Source organism: Zootoca vivipara, chromosome Z2 (assembly GCF_965207765.1).
Source record: "Zootoca vivipara chromosome Z2, rZooViv2.hap1.1, whole genome shotgun sequence".
Classification (NCBI taxonomy): domain Eukaryota; kingdom Metazoa; phylum Chordata; class Lepidosauria; order Squamata; family Lacertidae; genus Zootoca; species Zootoca vivipara.
The window spans coordinates 12,590,797-12,616,045 of record NC_142585.1 but is presented as its reverse complement, the minus strand read 5'-3'; the positions used below and the strand labels follow the sequence as shown (position 1 = coordinate 12,616,045).

General features: G+C 43.1%; 1 protein-coding gene across 2 annotated transcripts in view; it reads right to left on the bottom strand.

Moving 5' to 3' along the window:
* Positions 1–25,249, bottom strand: part of GRIA3 (glutamate ionotropic receptor AMPA type subunit 3) — a 191,337-nt gene that overhangs the window by 82,696 nt on the left and 83,392 nt on the right. For both annotated transcript variants that reach the window (XM_035112435.3, XM_088664497.1), the window contains exons 4-6: positions 20,499–20,686; positions 3,900–3,953; positions 215–376 (exon numbers count right to left, since the gene is read on the bottom strand). In XM_035112435.3, coding sequence (XP_034968326.1) covers positions 215–376; positions 3,900–3,953; positions 20,499–20,686 — 404 coding nt within the window. The remainder of the gene's footprint in view (positions 1–214; positions 377–3,899; positions 3,954–20,498; positions 20,687–25,249) is intronic.

The window sequence follows — 25,249 nt, the reverse complement described above, 5'->3', positions numbered from 1 at the left end:
TGGTACAAATTAGTGGTGAGGGAAAGAAGAGGAATTGCCACAATGGTCATGGTTTTAAAAGTGGTCACCCAATATCCATAACTTTTCATTTCGGCCTTCATAGTTCATGTGTTTTAGCATAGTAGCCTCCAACTTTTTCAGATCCGGGATCTACCCTGAGAAAGCTATAGACTCCTATTTCTTACCCATTCTGTCACTGCTCCACAACACTTACCTTTAGCGGAGAATTTTTTGCTTCAGGGAATTCTCGTTCATCAAGTCTCACCCAGCGCTGCATAAACTGCTGGACCATTGGATTGTCATTATTAATAATCTGAAATCCAGTTACATTGGCACCTCCTTGTACCACTCTTTCCAGTGAAATATCTGTAAAACCCTAGAAAGACAATAGAAATATTTTTTTTTGTTTTGACCTGGAAACAATCTTGCAGTCTCCATCCTAAGGAGGCACATGCCAGGAACAGCTTAACCACTTTATGCTGCTGGATGTATAAACTGTTGCTTTCAAGTTGGAAGAGAGAGAATTAGAAATACATTTATTCATTTTTTTGGAATACAAAAAAATAACTGTTTTGAAATTCAGAAATGCAGTATAGATACATAAAATAAAAGAAGAGCCTGTTGGACCAAGCCAATGACCCATCTAGCCCAACATCCTCTTCTCATAGTATCCAACCAGATGTCTATTGGAAGCCTGCAAGCAGGACCTGACCACAGGAGCACTCTGTTCACCTGCGATTTCCAGCAACTGGTGTTCAGAGGCATATTGCCCGTGACAGATAAATAGAACATAGACATTGTAGCTAGTAGAAGGACCTACAATTGAAAACAGATTATCCTAAGTGGGATGCAATTATGTGTCTAAGCCTTATAAATAAGCACCACCTTATTTAAGGGACTGTTGTCTGAAAATTCTGTGTAGGTGGCACCACAGTGCAGTTTTCTCATATGACATCAAATATCCTCAAGATTGTTGGTGTGGTTGCAGTAGCAAGCCTCCCTGCAACTCACCCTTTTGAACTTGTGGGATGATCAAACCACATCTTCCCAATCTATGGAACTTCTTCTTAACATGGATGCTGGCTACAAGACAAACCTATTTGGCCCAGAAGACACTACAGAACTTAAACCTCTTGTCATAGTCTAAGGCTATGTGGACTCTGGCTATTGTAGAGAACATTTCTATGCTGTTTGGTGGGATTTCATTTCTTAAGTGTCAAATTCAAATACATACAAAACTCTCTTCCCCCACCAGATCACAAATTTTGCTTTCATTCTGTGTTTTGTTGCTTTTATTTTACTACATTATATGCTCTCTATTTATGAGGAAAATCCTACCTTTCTTTTTTTACCTCTCCTATGTTTTATAACCTTGATTATACTCTTTCCTGTTTATATTTTTTATTTTACATTAACCAGGCCCTTTTTGTGAATGGTGAGTGGGAATAATTTAATTGATCCAGATTCAGTAATCCCACATCACTTAAGATCACGCATTGCTGTATTTAGCCAACTTCTACAGTCCAGCATCTTTTGTAAGGATCTCAGCAAACAGTGTGTGCTTGCAGGCTGGCCCTACCAAGGCTGTGGCTATGGGAGGAGCAAGACCCTTTTGGGGTATTGGTGCTGCAAACACCTCCATTGCAGGCTCAGGTTGCATATATGTGAAAATGAACCATGTATCACAAAGACACCACAGTCTGTTGTGCCTCATTCCCCAAGGAAACCCTGGGTAAACGCCTGGAACCCCTGGAATCTCACACCGCTCAGAGATTAGGGTGGCGTGCAACACATGGGAAGTGGAGAGAAGACTTTCAAAACTCTCTCTCTCTCTCTCTCTGTCTGTCTGTCTCTCATGCCATAAGAAGAAAACCTTGGGAAAAACCTGTTATAAAGTATATGTTAAAAATCAGGGCTGGCCTAGTCATGAGGCAAAGTGAGGCAACCGCCTTGGGCGGCAGGATCCACAGGGGCAATAGATCTGGCCTTCAAGGAATACATCCACCATGACCACCACCGCGGTGGCAGAAACAACTGGAGCACACCTCAGCAGGGCTCCTCAAATGCTGCTTCCATAGCAGCCTGCTGACTCCCCCCCCCCCAATCATTAAAGAGGAAATGGTGGGGGTTGCTTTCTGGGGTCTCCTGTCCATGATTTAGAGTGGACCCCTTTCCCTCAAGCAACAGCCTTTGATTAACACTTCAACCATCAAAGGTTGATTTGATGCCCACCTCCACCCCTGTTTCTGATGTAGAACTTTAATCCCTGCTTATTCCTGGTGTAGACCTTCACTTTCCCCTTGCTCCCTGTGGTTCATTTCAGGTGCCAAAATGGGCTGGCCCTCTTAAAAATAGACTGACACCATACCTAGTTATTTAATATATGAAATATATTAAATATATGAAATTTAATATATGAAGCAAGATATATCTTACTCTCTCCACAATAAGCTTTAGATGTACTGCCTGGAATTGGACAAATGAATTGTTAAGCAGCTTGACAACTTGGCAAGATAGAATTATGGATTAACTTTGAGTCTTCGTAACAACTGTAAAATAACCAAGCACAATGTCGTACTTCTTAGCAGTGAGGTTGAAACATTATAAAGGAGATCTGGATTCTCAGTGGCATAATTTGAGATGAAATACAAATTATGAATTAGTTTCAGATTGTTAGGGCAGGGAAGCTTCAGTAAAAAGCCAAGAGGCAGTCACTGAGTACAAATGATCATGACATCCCAGTTCTAGCATTGTTCCAAAGCCACACATCAAGGGCTGGAAAATACATTCTGGCCAGGATTCAAATAGGTGCTTTAGAAATGCCTTGAGTTTTGCACATGCTCGATGGAACCTTTTTGAAATGTCCCTTAAATACAAAAGAAATTTGCCAAGATTTCAGTCTTCACTGACTTCCTATTCCCTTCTGGGCTCATTTTAAGAGAGGATAACAAGATCCTGGCTGGATCAGGCCAACAGCCCATCTAGTCCAGCATCCTGTGCTCACAGCAGCCAACCAGATGGCTGTATGAAACCTGCAAGGAGGACCAGAATGCAACAACCTCCTCTCCTGTGGTTTCCAGCAACTGGTGTTCAGAAGCACACTTCTTCTGACTGTGGAGAGAGAGTTTAGACATTATGGTCAGTAGCCATTGAGGGCTTATCTGCCATGAATTTGTCTTTTTAAAAAAATATAAAAAGTCCTCTAAGTTGGTGACCATCACTGCCTCGGGCAAAAGGGTGAATTCCATAGTTAACTACTGTGCGTGCTATATAAAGAAGTACTTCAATTCTCATAGTGGTTTGTCAATCCCTCTTCGTGGGGAACTCTGGAGATGGTAGCTTTGTGAGGGGAAAAGGGACATCCAAACAATTCTCAGCCTCTCTAACAACCTACAGTTCCCAGGATTATTTGGGGGAAGCTCACTCTTTAAAGTGGTATAATGATGCTTTTAATGTATAGTGCAGCTGAGGCCCTAGTCACCCACCTCTAGACCTATTCCACTTTGTCATTGTCTTGTGAACTGGACAGAGGGCTCCAGATACAGCCTGAATTGCTTAGGGTTGAGTGTAAGGATTGCTTCTTGTGATCTGGATAGGATGTCTTCATCAGAAGCAGCTCACTGGATGGGGAAGGGCTGCTAAGCTAGCTTCCTGGCTGGTGTACCACTCTTGCTTTTATTCTAAAGAGTGAGGTGGTTTGAAACATTAATCCTGGGAATATGGAACTAGTTGCACACAATTCATCAGATTCTAGTGACCATCCTTCAGTTTGCTTGGGCAATTAGGAATGGCATGACTTAAAGGTCACTATGTTATTTCCTGCAGTCATGCTAAATCTCCTACATTGATAGATAAATAGATAGAGAGAGAGGGAGGGAGAGAGAGACAGAAGGTCTTACCAGATTAGCAAGCATGTAGTGATAACTTCTGGAATGTTTACTAAGGGTTGCAACCTGTATAAGGGATAAAGAAAGGGAAAAAAGACACATTATTTAGCTGCAGGAAATTCCACATGAATAAAAAGGCAAGCATAAGGTGATGTTGACTTTGAGGCACACGTGCAAGGATTTCTGTGGTGACCTCTGCTATTCACATTGCCTTCCACGCAGGGAAGTGCTGCACAAAAACTCACAAGAAAGGACTTCTCCCATGAAAATTCTGTTTTTGAAATGAATGGAACCTTGTGCTGGAATGTATCTGATGGTAGATTTTCTACTTTGTGATCATGGGTGCCTATTCCCCAGGTCATGTTAGCCTTGCACAGATACTGAGAATGGTGAGGATTCCTTGACTGGGTATAGAACACATTGTTCATGTAAGCAACATATTAATCTCTGTCTAGTCTTGCATAGATCTCTGCTTGGAACTGCTGACTGCAAAAGAAACACGGAGTCTACAGATCTTTGGGGTGGTGGTGGTGGTGGTGGTGGTAGGAACACCTTAATGTGAATCCTGCATAGGAACATACTGAATCAAACCACTGGTCTACCCACCACTGTATTATCCACAATGACTAGCAGTGGCTCTCCAATGGTTCAGAAAGAGTTATCTCCTAGCCTTCACTAGAGATGATAGGATTGAACTTGTGACCATCTGCATGCAACTGAACAATGGCCGCTCCCCAGCTTTTGTCCAAGTGACACTTCTCACTTTCCTCCCCAAGATGGAAGCTCAACAAGCTCTCTTGGCAACCTATACTTAGGGCAACTTCACAAATGAACATCCATTGCTTGGTGACAGTGGCATCTAAGTGTTGACTTGTATCTACAGAACAGGCAAAAGACCACAGAGAAGGCTTCCATATCTCCTTGAGCCACACTGGGAACTCCTGGGAACCTTGGAAGTTCTTGGTGCAGAACAACACAATGACTCAAGATATGTGGTTAGGTTTCTATGGAGAAATCTCCCTGAGTTGTTAAGGAATGAGGCATGTGTTGTTAAGTACTTTAAACAAAGCTGTTCATCTTTTCCAGAGTTTTTGCCTCTGCAGCACTGTCCCTGTGTTTTATTGGTCAGCACAAAGCAGTTATTATTGGCAGAGTGAGTAATTAAGCTAGGTTGGTAACCTCTATAAGGACAAAGCCTTTGCCACACTCACAGGTTCAAAGCATAATGGATGACCAACATCCAGCCTGCAGTCCAAATGTGATACCTGGAAACCACACCAGAAAAATGTGTAGGAAACAGGAGAGTCTGTTCCGTAATGTTATCTCTTTCTTTTGAATCTTGCATGTAGTATATATTTATACACATACATGTGTAATACAGAATTGACTAAACGTATGTGTTCCATAACTGTGAAGTTAGACAAAATTGTAAACCAGTGGCTCAGCAGTAGATGTTGCATGCAGAAGGATTCAGTTTCAGTCCATGGCACCTCCAGTTACAAAGGCTGTTAGTCCTGAGACCTTGGTCAACCTTTGCCAATCAGAACAGTCAGTAACCTGTCCCCAAATAATATACTTTTATATTTTTATACAGACAAGGGATGGGAAGCCTGGGGCCCTCCAGATGTTGTTGAACTCTAACAGCCATTAGCCTCAGTCAGAATTGATGGGACCTACGGTCCAAGAAGATCTGGAGCTTCACAAATTCCTAATCTCTGATATGTGCAGATTTTGGTGGCATGATCTTAAGAGGTGTTCAAATGCATAGCAGATGGACAAACAACTTTTCAAAATATATACTGGAAGGCAAAGTTAATAATCAGAATGAAGTAGTGCTCATTTAGATTTCAGAGACAGATAATTCTATTGGAGGAAAATAACAGAACCCACCCTACCTTTCCCTCTGCTTCTACATAGAAAATGCCATGTTATTACATTTAGTTTGCCTTTCTCTTGCCAGGATTAAGTGGGAACAATCTTTTGCAGCTGCTCTTTGAATGTCTGCTACCCACACAGCCGAATCCAGTCATTTCTATGTGCAAACGGCAAACAGTTCATTAATTACCCTCTATTTGGCAAAGCTGTTTTGATTGCATATCTGAGGTTTTTTTTTAAATGATGTGCTCAGCTGCACAATAAGAATACCAGGAGTACGTTAACAATTGCACGTGCACGTATACACTAGGGTTACCATATGTCTGGGATTTCCTGGACATATCCAGAATACTGCAGCAGTGTCCAGGTGCAAATTAGGGCAAAATGTCCAGGAAAATCTGGACGTATAGCAGCCTATGTTGGCAGAGCTGTTTTGCCGACTTCCCATAAAAAATAGCTTTAAAAGTGAAATTTTTTTTGTGCATTTTTGCCCCCAAAGCCCAACAACTTTGCCCCAAAAAGGTCAACAACTTTCACTGTTTGAAATCTTCTTCTTTGGCGATCACTCGTAGATGAGTAAGATTGTCTTCCATAAACACGATTTTAACAATGAGTCCATAAGTGACTGTGAAGGCCAATTCTGGATCCACACATCCTTCCACAGTGGGGACATTGGTTTCCAGGCGGGAGTTGATCATGGTGTGGATTTGCCAAGCGTGCCTTCCTCTTAGCACGTTTCTCCTTTGCGTCCTGAGATCGAGTGTCTTCTAAGCCTATGTCACCTTTGGTAAAGGTTGTTCTCCAACTAGAGCGCTCACAGGCCAGTGTTTCCCAGTTGTCAGTGTTTATACTACATTTGTAAAGATTTGCCTTGAGACAGTCTTTAAACCTCTTTTGTTGGCCACCAGCATTACGCTTTCCATTTTTAAGTTTGGAATAGAGTAGTTGCTTTGGAAGATGATCATCAGGCATCCGCACAACATGACCAGTCCAACGAAGTTGATGTTGAAGAATCATTGCTTCAACACTGGTGATCTTTGCTTCTTCCGGTACACTGATATTAGTTCGCCTGTCTTCCCAAGTGATGTGTAAAATTTTTCGGAGACACCGTTGATGGAATCTTTCGAGGAGTTGGAGATGGCATTTATAAGTGGTCCATGTTTCACAAGCATATACAGTGGTGCCTCGCAAGACAAAATTAATTTGTTCTGCGAGTCGCTTCATCTTGCAATAATGTTGTCTTGTGAAGCGCGGTTTGCTGTGGCAAACAAAACAAAACAAAAACAAAAAACCCTGGGAAAAAAAATCATCTTGCGAAGCACGGCCATAGAAAACTTCATCTTGCGAGTCACCAAAAACACCGCAAAACACTTTTGTCTTGCGAGTTTTTCATTGCGCGAGGCATTCGCCTTGTGAGGTACCACTGTAGTAAGGTTGGTAGTACAACCTCTTTTGTTGACCACCAGCATTACGCTTTCCATTTTTAAGTGGTCCATGTTTCACAAGCATGGTAGTACAATAGCTTTGTGGTTTCCCTGCGAATGTCCCGGTCCTCAAATACTCTGCACTTCATTCGGGAGAAAGCCACACTCGCATAGCTCAGGTGATGCTGGATTTCGGCATCAATGTTGGCCCTTGTGGAAAGGTAACAGCCAGGTAGGAGAAGTGATCTACATTTTCCAACGTTACACCACTGAGTTGGATTTGTGGTGCTGCACTTTGGTTTTTTGGATGTTGAGTGATAGGCCAAGCTTTTCATAAGCTTCTGCAAAGATATTTAGGATGGTTTGGAGGTCATCCTCTGAGCATGCGCACACTACGTTGTCATCAGCATACTGAAGCTCTATGACGGAAGTTATGGTAACCTTACTTTTTTGCTTTCAGCCTGTTCAGATTGAAGAGCTTTCCATCTGTTCAATATATGATTTCTACTCCGGTGGGGAGTTTCCCGCCGACAAAGTGTAGGATCATGGCAATGAAATATGATTTGAAATATGTTTGAAATATGGCAACCGTTGCATACACACTCTGCAAGTTTCGAAGTCAGTAAAGCAAAGTGATTAGGTAGAACAAGATGGTTGGTGTCAACCAAACCAATAACAACTTACAGAGAACAGAATCCTTTTTTCTCTTTTAAAAAGGGTTGATTGACTTAAAAGGCACTCCCAATAATGAGGAAGGGACCAGGCATGCTGGGTGCCTCACCATACATTACTGGTAGCATTGGAGCCAACCTCTTGGGGATGAGGTCGTTTCAGCCCCCCAAGAAAATATTTCAGGGCTCCCCCTCAATTGATGGACCCTGCCATTCAAATGGTGTGTGCCTGCTGCATCTTGTGATTGATTGTGCAGGGCGGGTTCTCACCTGGGTCCCCCCAATATTTTATTCAAGTTGGCACCCCTGGCACCCTGAAACTGCACCCTGAAACTTCCTCCTTATTCCACCACGTCTGTTCAGTTCATTGCTCTGATGTTGCCCTACCCAGCCCTGCCTTGCTGTGTCCATGGCACAGGGCACCTGACACTCTGTGTAGCTTCTGTGAAATCTAATAGATTTCCTGCAGAGAGTCTGAAAGCACCATGTGGTTCTAAGATCACTGTGCAGCAGCGGCCAAATCCCTGCTTGAGAAAATAGCAGCATTTCCAGAAGAAAGTTATCAGGTTTTGTTTTATATATGTGGTGAAATCGAAGCTCGTTAGAGGGAAAATGACTTAATTAGGCCCTAATAGTACTTTTAGAATTCAGCACATCTTCCTAGCCTAGAGCTAACGGCATGTAAGCCTGTGAAAACATTGCAGCAATCTGAATGGAAAGAGAGGCAAGCTTATCAGAACCAATCAGCCACACTGGCGTTGGCCCTACAGGAGCAAATGAATTTGATAATGCCTTTCCACAAAGCAGAAATACAGAAGCAGAACATATAAATCTTTTCAACTGTGTATACATTTTTTTGAGTCTAGCAACCTAGAGGGAAAACTGACAGAATTGTTACAATGAGAGCAGAGAATCTTTGTTCAGCTCCTTAGCTTAGCCAGCTTATTTATTTTGATTGTGCAAGACAGGCAGGTAAACAACAACAGAAGCCTTTTTCTTTATAATGATGATGATGATGATGATAACAACAACAACAACAACAACAACAATTTATTATTTATACCCCGCCCATCTGGCTGGGTTTCCCCAGCCACTCTGGGCGGCTTCCAAACGAATATTAAAAACAGTACAGCATCAAACATTAAAAACTTCCCTAAACAGGGCCGCCTTCAGCTGTCTTCTGAAAGTAGAATAGTTACTTATTGCCTTGACATCTGCTGGGAGGGCGTTCCACAGGGCGGGTGCCACTACCTAGAAGGCCCTCTGTCTGGTTCCCTGTAACCTCACTTCTCGCAATGAGGGAACCGCCAGAAGGCCCTCGGTGCTGGATCTCAGTGTCTGGGCTGAATGGTGGGGGTGGAGGCGCTCCTTCGGGTTTACAGGACCAAGGCTGTTTAGGGCTTTAAACGTCAGTACCAACACTTTGAATTGTGCTCGGAAACGTACTGGGCGGCCACTCCCAGTCACCAGTCTAGCTGCCGCATTCTGGATTAATTGTAGTTTCCGGGTCACCTTCAAAGGTAGAGCGCATTGCAGTAGTCCAAGCGAGACTTAACCAGAGCGTGCACCACTCTGGCGAGACAGTCTGCGGGCAGGTAGGGTCTCAACCTGCGTACCAGATGGAGCTGGTAGACAGCCGCCCTGGACACAGAATTAACCTGTGCCTCCATTGACAGCTGTGAGTCCAAAATGACTCCCAGGTTGCGCACCTGGTCCTTCAGGGGCACAGTTACCCCATTCAAGACCAGGGAATCCTCCACACCTGCCCGCCTCCTGTCCCCCCAAAACAGTACTTCTGTCTTGTCAGGATTCAACTTCAATCCATTAGCCGCCTTCCATCCTCCAACCGCCTCCAGGCACTCACACAGGACCTTCACCGCCTTCACTGGTTCTGATTTAAAAGAAAGGTAGAGCTGGGTGTCATCTGCATACTGATGAACACCCAGCCCCAACCCCCTGATGATCTCTCCCAGTGGCTTCATATAGATATTAAAAAGTATGGGGGAGAGAACGGAACCCTGAGGCACCCCACAAGTGAGTGCCCAGGGGTCTGAACACTCATCCCCCAACACCACTTTCTGAACACGGCGCAGGAGGAAGGAGCAGAACCACGGTATGACAGTGCCCCCCAGCTCCCAGCCCCTCTAGACGGTCCAGAAGGATGTTATGGTCTATGGTGTCAAAGGTCGCTGAGAGATCCAGCAGAAATAGGAAACAATCCAGCAGAACTAGGAAACATTAACCCTTAAGAAATTAATACAGTGGTACCTTGGTTTAAGAACAGCTTAGTTTATGAACTTGGATTAAGAATGCTGCGAACCCGGAAGTAGGTGTTTTGGTTTTGTGAACTTTGCCTTGGAAGCAGAACGTGTTTTGCTTCCTGTTGAGTTTGTTCCATTTGTAAATTGAGTCCCCCGCTGCTATGGGAAAGCACTCCTTGGTTTAAGAATGCTTCGGTTTAAGAACGGACTTCCGGAACGGATTAAATTGGTAAACCTAGGTACCACTGTACTTCATAAGAAATCTAGTGGCATACAGAACTGATCTGCTCTCTCCCCTGCCCTTGGATGAATTTCATAATTTCCAACTTGTAGGTATGTTATATAACTGTACAATGCTGGTGCCAGCAATGGTGCCCAGTGGAACTCAGTGGAACCCAGATCATCCTCTCAAGTTTATGGGGTGTTTTAAGAGGAAAGAAAGAGCTTTTTTTTTAATCACCTGGTTATGGAAATTTGGTGGTAGAGTCTAATTGCTCTGCAGCCCTTATGGCTTTTCATCCTCCCTTCCCTTGCTGATGCTCAGTAACAGACATTGAACTCTCATCTCAGAAGCTTCCCAGCCACCATCTTTGTTTTCCCTCAACACACTGGGAATTCCTGGGACAAAGATGGGCCTCTGATATGATGGAAGTGTGTTTGTTGCTGTTAAGTGGTATGGAAAACATTGGGGTATTTGGAGGGTGGGTGATGCTGAAAAACCACCAGGACTACAGAGAACTGTATCATTCACACAATTTTCTAGAATAGAAAGGAAGAAAAGCAGATATGATGGGGTCGGCCAGGGAAAGTGGGGCATGGAGGTCCCTCCTGTTCTGAGGGCCTAGTGCCAGCCTTGGAACTGTCTCAACAATAGTTTTACTGAGGGATATAGGATAGACATGGTGAATGCATTGCGTTCAGCTCCCCAGATCTATCAATGCCTAATGATCCATGCTTATCTTTTAAAATGAGGGTTAAACCATTTGCTGCCGTGTTTTCTTTTTTCTATTTGCCGCTTCCAAAGGTGACATTTCAGATATTCCTGAGCCCATTATATTTCTCCACCAGATAAAATATTGAAGATGACACATGGCATTGCTAAAGATTTTCATGGGTTTTGCAGTAAGTGACAACTCATAGAAATATGCCTCTTAAGCAGGGGTGGCAATGAGAGATCGACCTGCTCCAATGCATTTTTCTCATTCTGCAGAAGCACCATACAATGAGGTACTATTCCAATGGACAGACAGCAGTTTTTATGGGTTACTGAAAATGGTTGTAAGATGCACCCAAAGAAGCATAGTCTGATTACAGTCTTTTTTCTTTCTTTCTTTGTTTTCACTAGAACCTTCTGTGTGGTCTACCATTTTTTGTTTTAGTTCATTATTTTATTTTTAAAAACGAATAGGCTGCTCTTCTTTTATGACTGCAGCGCTAACGGTGACATCTACCGTGTTTCTCATATTATAAGACATGTCTTATATTTATTTTTTCCTCAAAAAAACACAATATGGCTTATTTTCAAGGGATGTCTTATTTTTTTCCTTCTCCTCCTGCCGCGGCCGGCATTGCTGCTGCGCCTATCACTATGTCTTATTTTCGGGGTATGTCTTATATTCCTTGAATGCTTAAAAATCCTGCTATGGCTTATTTTATGGGTATGTCTTAAAATATGAGAAACAGGGTAGCAAATAGCCAAAATGTGCATTTAACATTCACATTGAAATCAAGGCATTTAAAGAAGATTTTTCTGTATGCTAGGCTTTCTAGGCACTCCCGTGTTGTTGTTTTTGAGACAATTAGAGCAGACTCCCCCAATCTGGTTCCTGCACAATGATTTGGACAGGACTCCCATCATCCCCGACAATTGGTCATGCTGCTTGGGGTTGATGGGAGTTGTAGTCCAAAACTCCAGGGGTGAACCAGGATGGTGAAGGCTATAACAGAGGATGAGATCAGCTGGGCAAACTTAATATAACCCTGGGGAATTGATCAAGAATGGGATTCATCTAAGGCAGCACTATTTCCAAAAATGTTATTTCTGAGATAATAGCATTCTGCCCAGCTGTGGTTTTAGGAAACCTAACTTACAACTTCTCTAGGAGCAGCAAGTAGGATGTAAAATGATAGAGAGTTTTCATGTCAGGGCACTTCCTGATGACCCATTTATTGAGCATTTCTCTTGTTTTGTTTGTGCAGGAGATTAGATATTGCAAGCTATTTCATAAACATTCCTTCTGATTTGTTTGCAGACATGTTCAATGACATGGAGCCAAAGCAAGCGCTATCCCACATTTTTCAGCACATTTCTCCTATTCTTTAGCTTAAAAATACCAACCTTTTGGAGGAAGCAGGCTTGTTGTGTAAAACTTCCCAATCAATTAAAATTATGCAACCTGATTTTGCTGATATGTGATTGCATCTTACTTGGAAAGGGTGACAGTTCAGAATACTTTGGCTAGTTCCTGGGGAACTTTCCCTATTACTCTTCCTCAGTACCAGAAAAAAATCCCTGTCTACTTAATTTTAATTTTTATATGCCCACCTGCTGTTAAGGGGGCAGAGTTAATTTATGTAGTTGACATCTTTCACTGGGAGCCCTTGAGCAACTCACTCACTCTCGTCCTAATCTACCTCAAAAAGTTGATGTGACAATATAAGGAAAGCAGGCTATGTAGGTTACCCAGAGGCACCGGAACAAACTGTGAGTGGAATACAAATACATTTAATAGATAAAGTAAATGGAAGATTGCTCCTTGGAAAAACCTGAACCATAACATGTAATGGTTGGGGGTTTTACCCACTGGCAGATTTACTTGCAAGGAAGCAGTTGGGGGTGGGGGGTTGGTAGCTTTGCATTTGCTCACATGTAATTCATGCGTCACTTTTTCTACATAGGAGAACCTAGAACTATATGAAGTGTAACACAAGAACCAAGTGGGACAAAGGCAGGAGGAGATTTTCACCTCTTTGTTCTGGACACATTCATTGGAAGGAAGAGCTATTGCAGAATAGGAAGCTGCTTTCTACTGAGTCAGGTCATTGGTTCAGCTAGCTCAGTACTGTCAATACTGATTGGTAGAGGCTGTTCCGATTTTCAATCAGGGATCTTCTGAAATCATTCTTGCAGATGCTGGGGATTGAACTTGGGATCTTTTGCACATGGAGCAAACGCTCCATCTACCGAGCTACTTGCAAAAAGCCGATTCTTAGGGCATTATCTTATCATTTGACATTGCCATGTTTTCATCTGCTTTCTCCTACTCAGTTTAACCAAGTTCCTCTTTTTTCCAGAGGTTGCCTTGGAAACTAATTAAGGAGTGACTCTACTTGCGAGTGAAGTTTCCACCCCAATGCTTGAGTTGAGAGACAGATGCAGAAATTAAGGTAATGCCTACAAAGAGAACAACATGTATGATCTTTCATTTTAAGCTGAACAAAGATGTAAATGTTAGGACTGGAACACAGGATTTGCTTGCATGGAACCACTGAGTTTTTTTAGGCTTACAGCAGGGGTGCTCAATGTAGCATCTGTGCCAGTGTGCCCACCACTACTTCAGTACATATCCCTTCAAAAGCCCACAATGCACAGGAAACAGTTTCCTGCTTGGCCATTTTTTGTCTTCCCTTCCCCTAAAAAATGCCAACATTTTATTGGAAGCTAGGATTGGACAACGACCTTCCCTTCCACTCTGAACGGAGGGGAGACAGTAAGAGCTTCTCTCTGTGAGCAAGCACAGTAGTGGCTGATGCAGGAACCCATTTTTAACTGATGGGGTGGCTGATGAGGGAAGCACATACCCACACAATTTTGGGTATGGGTTTTTTTCCTGCTGTTTTTCCATGTTGCAGCATTTTGTGTCCAGTTTGCTTGCATTGGGTGCTGCAACAATGATGAAAAACAAAAGGTAAGAGGTGGCACTGCACAGGGCAGCACTGAAATTTTAAAGCCTGGAGTCTGCCATTGCCATGCAATGTTTCACAGGTGAAAACAGTGGTGTGCCTGTGAAGCAGGGGACGGGGCTGAAGCTCAGTGCTAGAGTAACATCTTTGCATGCAGAAAGTTTCAGTTTCATTCCCCATCATCTCCACGTAGGGCTGCACAAGTCCCATATGTGCAGACTGGGGGTAGCCTTCCAGACTATAACTGATGTAAATGCAAACAGCACTGCTTATATTTCACAGGAGCATTCTCGTTTGCAGCCTTATATCTCAACTGTCCATATCTACCAGGGCCTGCCTCTATTTTTTCTGGCACCTGCCTGTACCTGTTAAATCACAGTTTCTATATTTTCTTTTGGAGGAGATGCGGGACGTGACTGGGAAGGGCCATAGCTCAGTGATAGAGCACTTGCTTTGTATGCAGAAGATGCCAGGTTCAGTTCCTGAAAACTCCAGTTAAAACCAAGAGAGGCTCCAGGCTGAATGTGGACAGTATTGAGGGTAAAGAACCAAGTATCTGACTCAGTATAAGACAGGAATATGCTCCTTCATTCTATCCACATTCACATACTAACTGTTGTTACTCAGGGCCCTATGACATATTGTTATGCTCCATCTACTACATTCATTAGAAAATGTCCTTTACAGTCCCCCCTTCACTGTTTTAAAAGTAGCAATGAGTGTGTCATGTCCTCCTTTAACGCCTTCAAATCCAAGTGATTGTCACCACCTCTTTTTGTGGCAGCACATCTCATAAACGAGTTAGGCACTGGGTGAAGTGACTCCCTTTGTTTGTCCTGACTCAATCACCAATTAGTTTCATTGGGTGAATCCAAGTTCTAGTGCTAATGAGATAGGGAGGAGAAAACTCTCCCTGCCCACTGTTTCCACACCATGCAAAATGAACCACTCTCAGAGAAGACTTCTCCCATTATGCCTCTGAAGGAGTTGTGGGCTGAAACCAAAGGAATTCAAGTTAGCTATGCTGGACTTCGTCTTACATTGATTTGGGACCTACCTTGGTCTGCATCCAAATAAGGCATTCTGGGCTTGACTCACACAATGGCTAATTCTAGCTTTTAAAAAAATAAAAAAATAAAATCTTCAAGACATAAGAGTGAAATGAACCTCCCATTTTAAATGTCTAAGAAATGGTGCCATAGTGATCAAGAATGTGTGAAAGCACATGCTAAACTCATTCTCCAGAGAAAGCGAAAAGCACCAACGGCATATATAATTCATTTCAATTCTTTTGCTTGCTTTCCTTTCCTTTGGCTGGGTAAATTCTCTTCTAAGCTTAACGGAAAAAGACAATCCAAAATATGCAAATCCAGAGTAATCCCACCCCACAGTGCTGCATTATCAGCCAAACACAGTTGCCAAGAAGAAAGGACCTCTCCTTTCCCCTTGACTATCCCTATGCAGAGATCTAAGAAGTGTTTAAAATTTCCCTGAGATTGTCTTATTTATTTATTTACCTTGTGTGGTGATAAGGAGTTGAGCTGGAAATAAGGAAGCAAACACTTTCAAAGAAAGAAAATGTAAACCACACAGCAAGTAAACCCAGGGGTAGATCAATCCTGTCTGGGAAAGCAAGGGCAGATCTTAGGGCAGATTGCTGCCACTAGGCAGAATGAGTTGAGCACATCAGGTGGAAGATATAATAATAATAATAATAATAATAATAATAATAATAATAATAATAATAATAAATTATTATTTATACCCTGCCCATCTGGCTGGCTTCCAACAAAAGATTAAAAATACATTAAAACATCAGTTATTAGAAACTTCCCTAAACAGGGTTGCCTTCAGATGTCTTCTAAACATCAGATAGTTGTTTATTTATTTGACATCAGATGGAAGGGTGTTCCACAGGGTGGACACCACTACCAAGAAGGCCCTCTGCTTGGTTCCCCATAACCTCACTTCTCGCAAGGAGGGAACCTCCAGAAGGTTCTCGGTGCTGGACCTCAGTGTCTGGGCTGAACAATGGGGGTGAAGGTGCTCCTTCAGGTATACTGGGCTGAGGCTGCTTAGGGTTCAAAGGGTCAGCACCAACACTTTGAATTGTGCTTGGAAGCATACTGGCAGCAGTGGAGTAGCAGCAGCATCCTGGCTATTAAGGACAGAACCTTTCTAGGCAAGGCCAAAATCGCACACAGACCAGCATCCTATTCTCACTGTGGCTGATCACATGCCACTGGGAAGCTTGCAAGCAGGGCCTGAGTGTGTTTCCCTGCAACTGGTGTTCAGAGACATACTGCCTCTGACAGTGGACACAGAGCACAGCCTGAATGGCTAGTAACCATTGACAGTCTTGTCCATCATGAATTTGTCTAAAGACCCTTTAAAGCCATCCACATTGGTGGCCATTGCTACTTCTGGTGGGAGCGAATTTAATAGTTCTAAATATCTTGATGGCACCTGATTGGAGACAGCTCTTGTTTCCTCCTAGCCCTGCTTTGACACCAGTCCTTTTGGTACTCATCACAAGTTTGCTATTAGAGGGAGTGATGCCTCTAGGAAGCGTGCAATCAGTGCCTAAGTGTAACAGCACCCTTCCCAACAGCTGGGATCCAGGCGTATACTGCATTCGACAGTGAAGCAATAATATGGTGTCTCTGATCCTGGAAGTAGCATATAGTCATCATGCCATTGGTAGCTGTTTCCACCATAGGTAAAGGTAAAGGTAAAGGGACCCCTGACCATTAGGTCCAGTCGTGACCGACTCTGGGGTTGCACGCTCATCTCGCATTATTGGCCAAGGGAGCCGGCGTACAGCTTCCAGGTCATGTGGCCAGCATGACAAAGCCGCTTCGGGCAAACCAGAGCAGCACATGGAAACGCCGTTTACCTTCCCGCTGTAGCGGTTCCTATTTATCTACTTCCATTTTGATGTGCTTTCAAACTGCTAGGTGGGCAGGAGCTGGGACCAAGCAACGGGAGCTCACCCCGTCACAGGGATTCGAACCGCTGACCTTCTGATCAGCAAGCCCTAGGCTCAGTGGTTTAACCACAGCGCCACCTGGGTCCCTTGTTTCCACCTAAATGCTTCTCTTTTTGAATGCTTCCGTATTGAGTTTTTCGTGTTAATTTTTCCGTTTTGAGGCTTCCATATTGAGTTCTTGGTTTTTGAATGTTTCGGAACTTGAACAGTCTTCTGGAATGGATTGCATTAAAAAACCAAGGTTCCACAGTAGTTTCATTCGTTTTGTCTTGAATCTTTCAACATTCAGTTTCATTGGATTTATCAGTTTTAGTATTATCACAGACTTCTCCCTGTTCATCTTCTCCAGAACTGTACATAGTATTCCAAGTGCAGGCTTACAATACATGTGCATAATGACCTTATGACAATGACAATTTCATTTTCAACCCCTTTCCTAATGATCCCTAGAATGCACTTTTTCCAACAGCTGCCACCCATTTTTCACAGCTGCTACACACAGGGTTGACATCTTCATGGAGCCATCCAATAAGACCCCAAGGTCTTTTTCCTGGTCCACAGTAGTTAGAAACCGACTGCTTCTGATCTTGCCTTCTAGAGCAATAGAGTGAAAGTCTGCTCCCTCTTCTCAATATAATTTTAGTTTTTCCTCGGTGCATTCAGACATGTGATTTATTGCATTAGTTTTATGAATCAAAATGATAGCACTTCTGTCCCAATTTCCATTTTCCCTTTTGTACACTTTACTTGATTAAAGAACTGCATCCCAACTTTCAGAGGAGTAAGAATTTTAAAAGATGGCTGTGTTTCTGTGTACTTTTTCGGAAAGTGAGAATTAAGTAGGTTAGTCTTTCAATATGAACTAAATCATAATTATTCCCCATCCCTACTATCAAACCGCCAAACCCTTTTGGGGTTCTATGTAGCATGTGTGAGCTAAATTCATAACTGTTAGTTCAGATTCCCAGTAATGCCAGGGATCAGTACCATTGTTTGGAAAGGATCCTATTCCAGGTCTTTCAGGTTGAGAAACCTGCAGTTCTGCTACATCTGTATGAAAGGATCAGAAGATGAACCAATAGGATCTTCAGTGTAAATCAGATAAAAAAATACAACCAAGGATGTTTATGGGTAATTCCCAATCATCACCAAAAAGCTTAGCTTTTTGCAATGCAATTCAACATCATGGCTCTCTTGCAATGTTCCTGCTAAGTTCAAAAGCAGCAGGATATGTATGACCCAAGCTCCCCAGTTACCCATGCAGATTCAACACACAGCTTGATTGGAGCTGAATGCTGTCGGAACCAATTCACATCTTCAGCGCTTCTCCCGAATTGCTTATAGCGGGGAGGCTAGTTTGCCATCAGTCAATAATGGAAAATTTGCTCAGGAAAATATGCTAATGCTCTGTGAAATTTTAGGCAACAAACCTAAGCATGCTTCCCAGGAATGAAAGCCCTGCTGAACTTAGTGATACTGATTTCCTAGTAAACAAATTTACAGTTCGGCTGCAGTTGTGACTTTCCATTAAATTCCAAGCTGTAAAGTCGAATACTTGATTCAATAAATTGAATTCTTCATATATTATTTAGATAGCGCCATGAGCACTGATGACATTTCACAGAAAGTGCAGGAGGACAACCCTGGTGGTTCATAATCTATCATATGGTGCACTTTTAATCCAATGATTTTATTGTATTCCAAATTGCCACAGATCAAGCTTTAAAAACAGTCCAGTGCATATTCTGCTAGCTCTTTCCCCAACCTACAAACAAACAAACAAACAAACAAACAAACAGCCCTCTCTAACAACCCTATTTAGAAATAATGATCTCAAATGCAGAATTATGAGAGCTGTGTTGTCACAACAGGGCACAGTTGGGAAAGGACCATAGCTCAGTATTAGAACATGCTTTGTATCTTCATTCCCCAGTATTTCAAGGTAAGGTTTCCCTGAAATCCAGGAGAGCAGCTGCCACTCATTGAAGACAACATTGAACCAGATGGATTAATAGTCTAAGTATAAAGCAGCTTCCCATGGGAGTGAAGTCTTCACTCTCTGCAGTGGAGGCCTGTCCCTGAGAGCCCATATTGGGTGATAATTAGGGTCTCATGAGTTTTGCTCAGCTGTCAGCACAGCCACATGGGATAGGAATCACCCCCAAGGTCAGAACGCCAGCACTACATCACTCCACCATCATGCCAGGCTGCAAAAGCCATTGCTAGGAAAAAAGGAATAGGGCTTTTTGTCTGAAGATCAAGGTAAACATGCTTTAAATAATGAATGAACAAAAAGTGATGGTGCAGTAAATTGTTACTGATTCACCCTTGCATGTAAAAAAGGGGTTAAAGTGAGCCATGAGCTCATGTTGCCAGCGAGTACTGCTTTGCTTGCTCCCAGCAGCTTTTGCCTCCTTATTTCCCCCCCTTTTTGTTTGTTCTCCGAACTCAGCAAATGCTGCATGTAAATGAATTGAATCTCTGTAAAACCCTGTATGTTTGCTAACCCAAATAGTATATGATCCTTTTGGTAAGAAAACCAAGTACATTTATTTTTAAGTCATCTGGAATATTTTTTATCTTTATTTTACTGCCAGCAGATGGAGACTCATTTGATGCAACTTCTAGAAACCCTATGAGTAAAACAGTCACTTATCTGCAAAGGTAAGTTTCTGTGATTTATTCTGGCCTAGATATTTTTGTGGTGAATGTTTGTTTAAAGGTGGATAAGAGCCAATATAAATCTAACAAAGTTTTAATGTGCTTGGAACAATAACATTGTGCTTAACTCTGCTTTTGGAGAGTAGGTAAAGGTAAAGGGACCCCTGACCATTAGGTCCAGTTGTGACTGACTCTGGGGTTGCAGCACTCATCTTGCATTATTGGCCGAGTGAGCCGGCGTACAGCTTCCAGGTCATGTGGCCAGCATGACAAAGCCACTTCTGGCGAACCAGAGCAGCACACGGAAACGCCATTTACCTTCCCGCTGTAGCAGTACTTATTTATCTACTTGCACTTTGACGTGCTTTCGAACTGCTAGGTTGGCATAGCTGCCAAGTTATCCCTTTTTAAAAGGGATTTTCCATTATGCTGAATAGGCTTCCTCGCGAGAAAAGGGAAAACTTGGCAGCTATGTAGGTTGGCAGGAGCTGGGACCGAGCAACGGGAGCTCACCCCGTCGCAGGGATTTGAACCGCTGACCTTCTGATCGGCAAGCCCTAGGCTCTGTGGTTTAACCCACAGCGCCACCCGCGCCTCTCCCAAATCTCTCCCAAATCTCTCTCTCCAACATAATTTTCTTCTGAATAGGCAACAGTGGTGCTGCAGGCCCAATACAGGATGGCTCACAATGCTTGGTAACAACAGCAGGCAGCCCAATCCTTCAATTCACACATCCGGTAAGGTGGAGTGCAATGTGCATTATGCATAAAACTGTTGCACAATGATATGCCCATTACAAAAAGGGAAGTTCTTTGCCCATCACCTACCTGTTCCAAAATGGTGTTTATTCTTTCAACCTCGCAGTCAATCAAGTATCTTTTCTCCTGCCGCTTGTCCATTTCCTCAATGATTGCCTTGAACTCCTGAACATCTTTTATGCTTCCCACGGATCGGGCAGTCACTTGCCAATTATTTTGCACGGCGGCTTCCATAATTGCCTGAAGAATGGAAAATCCTGGGGAAAGAAAAGGGGGAAAGAAGACTTAAAAACAGAAAGTGGGGACAAATTGATTTAAAAACAAAGAAGGAAAGAAATCTCCTGCTTCATCTGGAAACAGCTGCAGTGTTTATAACCCAGTAAAATTAATGACCTGCGAGCATTCTGTGAACAATAGAAATCCAGTTGTAATTTCCCTCCTGCTTGTAGTAACCCTCTGGATTTAGCAGAGTTGCCAAGACATAGAGATTGTTCATGAAACATTTAACACGTGCCTTGACAATTTTCAAGTCCATTCATCCTGCTGCCATAGACCAGGTACACCCACACCCACACACTCACACACCAACAAACCAGCGTAACTTCCTTTAGATGACCTCATGATGCAATCAGCTTGATGTTGCGGAGGGAATCTATTCTGCGCAACCTTCCAGGAATCACATGCCAGAGATGGAAAGGTGGGCAGAGCAGTAAAAGTGCAGTACAGACACATGTACACCCCTCTTTAACCTCCATCCAGTCAAGTTCAAGGCCACCTTCCAGGTTGGGAAAAACTGGAGAGTGAAAAGTAGGGCTGGTAAGGGTCAAGACCTAGGGAGAGGAAATGTGGCTAGGGAAAAGGCATAGCCCAGGGAAGGCTTCCAAGGGCCAGATAGACCTTGGGGGGGGCACATTTGAGTTTCCCCATCCCTGGCCTAATCAGCAGCCCAAAGGACAACTTGAAAAGTCATGTTCACACCTTCAAAATATGCTCACTGAAATTGTGAGGATCATGTTTTCCACCCCAGCATTGATCTTTGTATGTTCAGTGGAAGGTGTAACAAACTCCAGCTCCCAGGATTATTTGGGGGAGACCATAACTGTTTCAAGCGGTATGATACTGCTTTGAATGTATAGTACCGGTGGAGCCTTATATTACATGAAGTAGCTTCTGTTTGACATTATCAGATTTCCAAGGTGGCACGGAGCAGTACTGGAATTGATTGGGAGGTGCGGTCTGTCCAATAACTAGCACAGACTGAGCTCTACATAAGGAGAAAATGGCAATTAAAATATTGTGGCAATTATCTCAAGGCAAGTAATGTAGACGTGGTTTTACTGGTATTCAGAGGTGTGCGGTCGTCCCCCCCCCCCCCCGTTCATGTAGTGCATTTCTTTCTTTTTTTAAAATGGAGAATGTAATGGCATTAAATAACACCTTTAGAGCTCATATTAAGGTAATATCGACTCATTTAACAGCTTCAGCAGAGCAGGGAGGCAGCATAAAACGAACAAAGAGCAGCACAGTGGGAAATTTACGCTTGCAAGTGGACCATTCATTCCTTGTGAACAACTGTGGCTGGGACGTAGACTGAATTTGAGCAAACTGCTGAGAGCTAATTGTGGAACAGCTGGGGAGAATAATCTCATTCTTGAAGGCTATCTGCATGGAAGCTTTTTTTTTAGGGGGGAGGGGCTGCAATCTTGCTATGGTCTCTTATAGCAGGAGGGCAATGTCCCCTGACTTCATTTAAGAAGCCATTATTTACTAATGATAGGGATTCAGTCCAGGGCCGTGGGTGGATTTAACAGGTCTCATCTGCACTTTATTCTGCAAGCAGTGCCATACCATTTTAAACAGTCATAGCTTCCCCCAAAGAATCCTGGGAAGTGTAGGTTCTTAAGGGTACTGAGAGTTGTTATTCCACTTCCAGAGCTACAGTTTTCAGAGTAGTGTAACACTCAGACCCTCTTTTCAGGGAACACAGGGAATTGTAGCTCTATTAGGGGAATGGAGGGATGCTTCCTCATAACTCTCAACACTTTTAACAAACTACATTTCCCAAGTTTCTTTTTGGGAAGCCATGAGAATCTGAAGTGGTATGCTGCTGCTCTCTATGGCCTCTGACTGGCTGGCTAAACCAGGTGAGGGTGGCCAATGGGTCTCAAACTCTCAGTGAGTTAGTGACTTCCCCTGCATGCAAAGACAGGCTCCAGTGGATTGAGCGGATGAGACCCATAGTGGGTCCAACCGTTAAGAAGGTAGTTTCTGCATGTGCTGCGGAGGTAAGTGAGGGGCAGATCGGTTCATCAGCCTGGGAAGGGAACCCAACTAGGAAAAGAAAAACTCTGATCATAAACCTCTGCTGCCTTGCAGGATATCTTTGGAAGAAGAAAAGGTGAAGGAGTAAACCCTAAACAAATCTGGAGTGGAGTTCCTAAAATGGTTGGATGGTGTCATGTTTGCCTCCTTCCAGCAACTTCTGCAGCCAAACTGGTGGCAAATGCATTGCTTTGGGCCACATCAGTGAGGCTAAGAGGGGGGTTTTGACTGCCCAGGCTTGTGCACTGTGGAAGGTCACTTTGGTGCTGCTAACACAGCAAAAACAACATGGGAGGCAGCAGCTCTGAGTTACCGGTTTCTTCATCCACAGCAGGCACTATAATTCTCCAACGATTTGACTCTGGAGGTGCACTCCGTTGTCTCTTGAAACAGATGGATGCCAACAATGGCTCTTTGTCCAGCCTGTGAAACTCTTCCCCAAGCCACACACCAGTTGGGCTCACATCAGTGTGTAGAAGCCAGCTTACTATGCAAAGGTAACTTTTATATTTGTTGCTCTGTCCACTTCTGCTTCTGGCCAGTGGTCCTCAAAAGGCCACCCAGAAGGAAATGTAGGCCTTGGGCTGAAAATTACTCCTCACATTACCTGGTTTACAGGTTGGGTTGTCTGCCCTTTGTAAATGAGCTTCAGTCCAGGCAGTTCCCAATGCAGCATCTTTTAAATATAACTTCTGAGCAGGGCTTTCTGGTTCCCTTAATGATGTCCTGACTTTGGTTGCTTAATGCTTCTTGAACGTTCTTGAGTTTGTACGTGTGCACTTTATTGCCGTACAATTAATACATGCTGTGCTTGGGAATACGGTCTGGCTTCCCCTCTCCCCTGAGACCACTGAAAGAGAGGCATTTACATATGTATGGTACAATGAACTCAGCCTTCCTTAACATCATATTTTACAAAGATGGCTGTGATGTCTGAGGCAGCATTACGATTCTGCTACATGCTATAGAACGAGCAGGTACAAGGCTTGGGTTAGCAGACAGCTTACAAATGAGACATTCTTATAATTGAAAACTCCAAGTGCAATTAAAGGGAAATTTATGCTGGTTTTTAAAGCTAAGTGGGGAAAAAATTGGCCTTTTATTGCTTTTGCTTAAGGAGTGTTTAATATTGTACATCTCGTCCCTAAGGGAACCTGCCAATATACCTGGAGTCTTGCTTCACTGCCACACAGCTGTTGTATGCACTCATACTTTCCAAAATTTCAGAGACAAGATTCTTGGGGAGGCATAGGTCAGTGGTTAAAGCTAGGTCACCGGCCTTTGGGGGCCAAATGGCATGTTTGCAAACTGGAGAAACATGCATGCCACAAGCAGGGATGGAAGTCTGTTTAGATCCTCTCAGCTTTCTCATTTTACCAGTCTTAAATTCAGTTCTTCACACATTGCAGCAATTTGCAGATTTTTTTAAAAAAAAATGCACATGAACCACCAGCATTTTAGTATGAATTTCTCCCAACAAACACATTTTTATATGCAGTTTTGACCAATGTACACATTTTTAAAGCAATTTGCCTGAATACAATTAATTTTAGTGATTTTCTTTAACAATTATCTTCATTTTTGCGTACATATTCTCCTGATAGATATGTTTTTTGAGAGCTTCATCACAATTTTTTACAAGGATATAGCTATGTCTCTGTTTCAAAAATGTGCAGATTTGATAGATTTGACTTTAAATACACATTTCTCCCTTAGCCTTAGTCACAAATCACCCCCTCCAAGGAGATTAAAAAAGCCTTATTTTGCCCAAATAATTCTTTGTGGAGATGGGACCCTGAGGACACCAAGGATGTGTGCCCGTGTTGGTGACACATGGGGTAAAAAAAAAAAAACCTTTTACCTATGGGGTAAAAAAAACAAAACCCTTTGTATCCTTAAGGTCCAGATTCAGTTGCTGGCAGCTTCTGTACAAAGATCTGACAAGTCTGGAGGCGAACCAAAGCAAACCGGAGTAATCAGTGGCAACATCCATTCCACACATTTAAGACACATTGAAAGCACATGACTCCCCCCCCCCCGAGAACTCCTGGTAGTTTGTTAGAGGTGTAACTCTATCAGGATTCTTTGGGTGAAGCCATGTATTTTCAATGTACTTTCAATGTGTAGTGTGGATGAAGCAATATCAGCTATTGTGATTTCAGCTAAACATTGGGTGAAATGCATTAACAACAAGAGTTATTTGCCTATGGAACAGAGTGCTTCACGAGGAGATTGCTTAAATATCTCTAGTGAAGGAGAGAGATAGAGAGAGACACTGGGTGGCCATTTTTAAAAATATATATATTATATTCCTATTACTGACTTTTCCCCAGTGAGATCAGGGCCTCTATTCCGCTCCACTCTATCCATGTAACAACCCTGTGAGATAGATTAGATTGAGAGACAGTGATTGGCCCAAGCACACCCCACCCCATGGCCTTTGTGTTGGGAGTGGGGATTTGACCCTGGGTCTTCTTCTAGTCTAACACTGACCACTG